This window comes from Empidonax traillii, unplaced genomic scaffold (genome assembly GCF_003031625.1).
Source record: "Empidonax traillii isolate 1590-97213 ecotype Southwest subspecies unplaced genomic scaffold, ASM303162v1 scaffold221:size740363, whole genome shotgun sequence".
Taxonomy (NCBI): Eukaryota; Metazoa; Chordata; class Aves; order Passeriformes; family Tyrannidae; genus Empidonax; species Empidonax traillii.
Window position 1 is genome coordinate 471820 of NW_020955414.1, and position 2760 is coordinate 474579.

At 61.6% G+C, this 2760-nt stretch overlaps 1 protein-coding gene across 3 annotated transcripts in view; it reads left to right on the forward strand.

The window, feature by feature from the left end:
• The first annotated feature begins 1798 nt into the window (after window positions 1–1798).
• Window positions 1799–2760, forward strand: part of SRGAP1 (SLIT-ROBO Rho GTPase activating protein 1) — a 142427-nt gene continuing 141465 nt past the window's right edge. For 2 of the 3 annotated variants that reach the window (XR_003571652.1, XM_027887750.1), the window contains exon 1: window positions 1799–2468. Coding sequence is in view for 2 of the 3 variants with exons in the window: in XM_027887750.1 (XP_027743551.1) it covers window positions 2402–2468 (67 nt within the window). In the remaining variant the exon portion in view is untranslated. The remainder of the gene's footprint in view (window positions 2469–2760) is intronic. The other variant, XM_027887751.1, reaches the window with a different exon arrangement.

Consider the following 2760-nt stretch of genomic DNA (forward strand, 5'->3'; position numbering starts at 1 on the left):
ATCCTGTTACCCTGATCCTGTAGCAGGGAGAGCATGGTACCTAATAAAACTGAAAGGCGAACTGTAAAGTACAGATGTATACTTACTGCTGAAATGCAGAGGTGTGGAAGTGAGTGACTGTAACACCAAGGCAACATGTTTATCAGAATTAAATATAAACACAAGCAAGAACGTCTGCACGAGTACAGTTAACTGTGCAATTGCCCTCAGAGTCCCAGGTCCCCATAGTACTCAAGCTCAAATCCAGCCAAATTACTGGGTAGCCGGCTTGAACTTTCCCAGTAGCAGATGATCCCACCATTCATTCTTGTTTGTCTTGAAAAGTCAGGTCCTGGCAGTGCCAGGACTAGCTGTCCAGGATAGGATCTCTTGGCATTTTCACCACACAAATCATACAGCAGTTACCTTTGGAAAGTCCTTATGAATAGTGTGCAACTTTGCTTAATCACTCCTGGACATACCTGACATCAGTGAAGCTCCCTGTGCCTCCAGAAAGTCCACTGCTTGCCTTTAACATCCTCAGAGCTGCAGCCTTGGGGTTTGGTTTCTGTCTTTGATCCATGAATGACAGCCACATTCTTTGCTCATCACAAGCCAGCAGTGTCCATCACCCTGTTTTTCAATGTTTTTTTTAGAAAACCCTTCTCTGGCTAAGGCTTGTGCAATCTGAGTCACACCTGATTCCTTTTGCATGGGATTCCCAACCTTAGAGCCAGGGACCTTGGAGAAGTGTGGCTACCAGCCCTTTGAACCACTGTGCTTGACTTCTGGCACGCATGGCCTCAACTGCACCTGCAGAGCTGCCAGCTAGTTCTCATTCTCTGCAGCTTCCAAGGGTTGAGCCAGGTTCCAGCTCTGCAGGCACAGGAGGCTGTCCCCACTGATGCTAGAGGCACTTAGGAGAAAGGGAATGCCTGGGTCACCCATGCCTTTTGGCAACTCGCCCCATGCTCCCATTTTCAGCTATTCCTGCCCTTCAGGACCACCTTTTTCCTTTTCACAGCTCCAGCTTTGTTGGGAGGGCTGCACATCATCCTTGCTGGGCTGGAGTCCTACTAATGCCCTGTCACACAGGACCAGCCTTGATGGGTGCCATGCACAACAGTTCAGCAGAGTAGCATTCTGGGTGGCCTCCCATCTTGCTTTGCTTGTTTCCCCTAGGCGCTTGTGGGGAGTGCTCCACATAGGCACGCTGGCACTCGAGAACAAGATGCCTGCGAAGGGGAGCTCCACCCGGGCAAAGACTGTGGAAGCGGCTGTGCTGAGGGCGCGGCTCTCCCCTCGGTGCTGCTGTGCCCTGGTCCCCCGGCACGGCGGAGCAGCCTCGGTCCCGCCCGCCCAGCACAGCCATGCCCTGCCTCCAGAGACACTGGGCAAGAACACGGGGTCCCCAAAGGACACGTCCCCTCCGACCTCCCCCATCCCCGCGCGGCTTGGCGCTGAAGGAAGCACGGGACTTCAACTTTCCACGCCGGATCAAAGGCCTTCTGTCACCGTACCGCAACCTTACATCCCCGTCCCCTGAGGGGAACCGGCCACCATATACCCAATGCGGGCGGCGGGGTGGGGATCTCCCGCCCCGAGACCCCGCCCGAGGCCCCCGGGCCTCCCAGAGCGGACCGGCCGGGGCAGGCAGGCGCTGTGCCCGCGGGTCCGGCCCGCGGCGCTCGGCGGCTGCCAGCGCGGGGGCGGTGGAGCGGGCGGACACAGCGAGCGAGGACCGGAGGCGGGCGGGCAGGCAGGAAGGGAGGAGACAGCGGCGGGAGGGCGGGGAGAAGTTTATTCCCGGAGACACCTCTCTAGGGCGCGGTGGGGGAGTTTCCCCGAGTCGGCGGCTGCTCGGTCCGTGGGTTTGGGACATGCGCCGCGGCGCTGCCGCCCGGGGTTAGTCACGGCGGGGCGCCGGTCCTGTATTCCCACCCAGGCCAGTGCGGCGGCAGCAGTAACTAGTGCCTCTGGCGTACGGACCGAGCGCGGCCACCTCCCGCCCACCGCCCTCTCCCTGCTTCCCTTCTCCTCTCCCGGGCTCTTGAGGAGAGATAACAATGGTGGGGCGCAGCCGCCGGGCCCCCGCCCTCGCCTAGTGGAAGCGGGTACCCCGCGGCAGCTGCTCCGCCGCCCCGCCCTGCGGCGGCCCCGGGCCGCGGATCGCGTTGCTGCCGGCGGCGGTGCCGGGAGGCGATGGTGCCCGCGCCGGGGTTAGTCTGATCGCCGCTCCCCGCCTCGCCGCCTCCGGTGCCGGCGGCGCTCCCGCGAGGCCAGCGCCCGCCGCCGCCCCGGCCGCACTCGCTCGGGCTTGCGGCCGCCTGACACAACTTGGGAGCCCCTCCAGAAAAGCAGGAGTGATTAGTGATAATAATAATTTGAAACAAGGGGAAGAAGCAGAAGAAGCGAGTGGATAATGTCAACCCCGAGCAGATTCAAGAAGGACAAAGAGATTATAGCGGAGTATGAAAGTCAAGTGAAAGGTAAGCGCGGGGCGGCGGCGGGAGAGCCCCCGCGGGAGTGGGGCGTCCTGCCGGCCCCTTCCCCGGACCACCGGCCGAGCCTCCAGCGCCGCCCCGGCGACCGGTCCCAGCTGCCCGAACTTCGTGGCGGAAGGAAGCGGGGAGGGGGCGGCGGGCGCTGCCTTCCGAGCGCCGCTGGTGGGGCGAGGGACCGGCCGGGGCCGGGCGGCAGCGGCTTGTCCGAGCACCTTCCCTTCCTCCACCGACTTCGGTAACACGGGGGTGGGGGGAAGGGGGAAGGACAAAAAAAAAA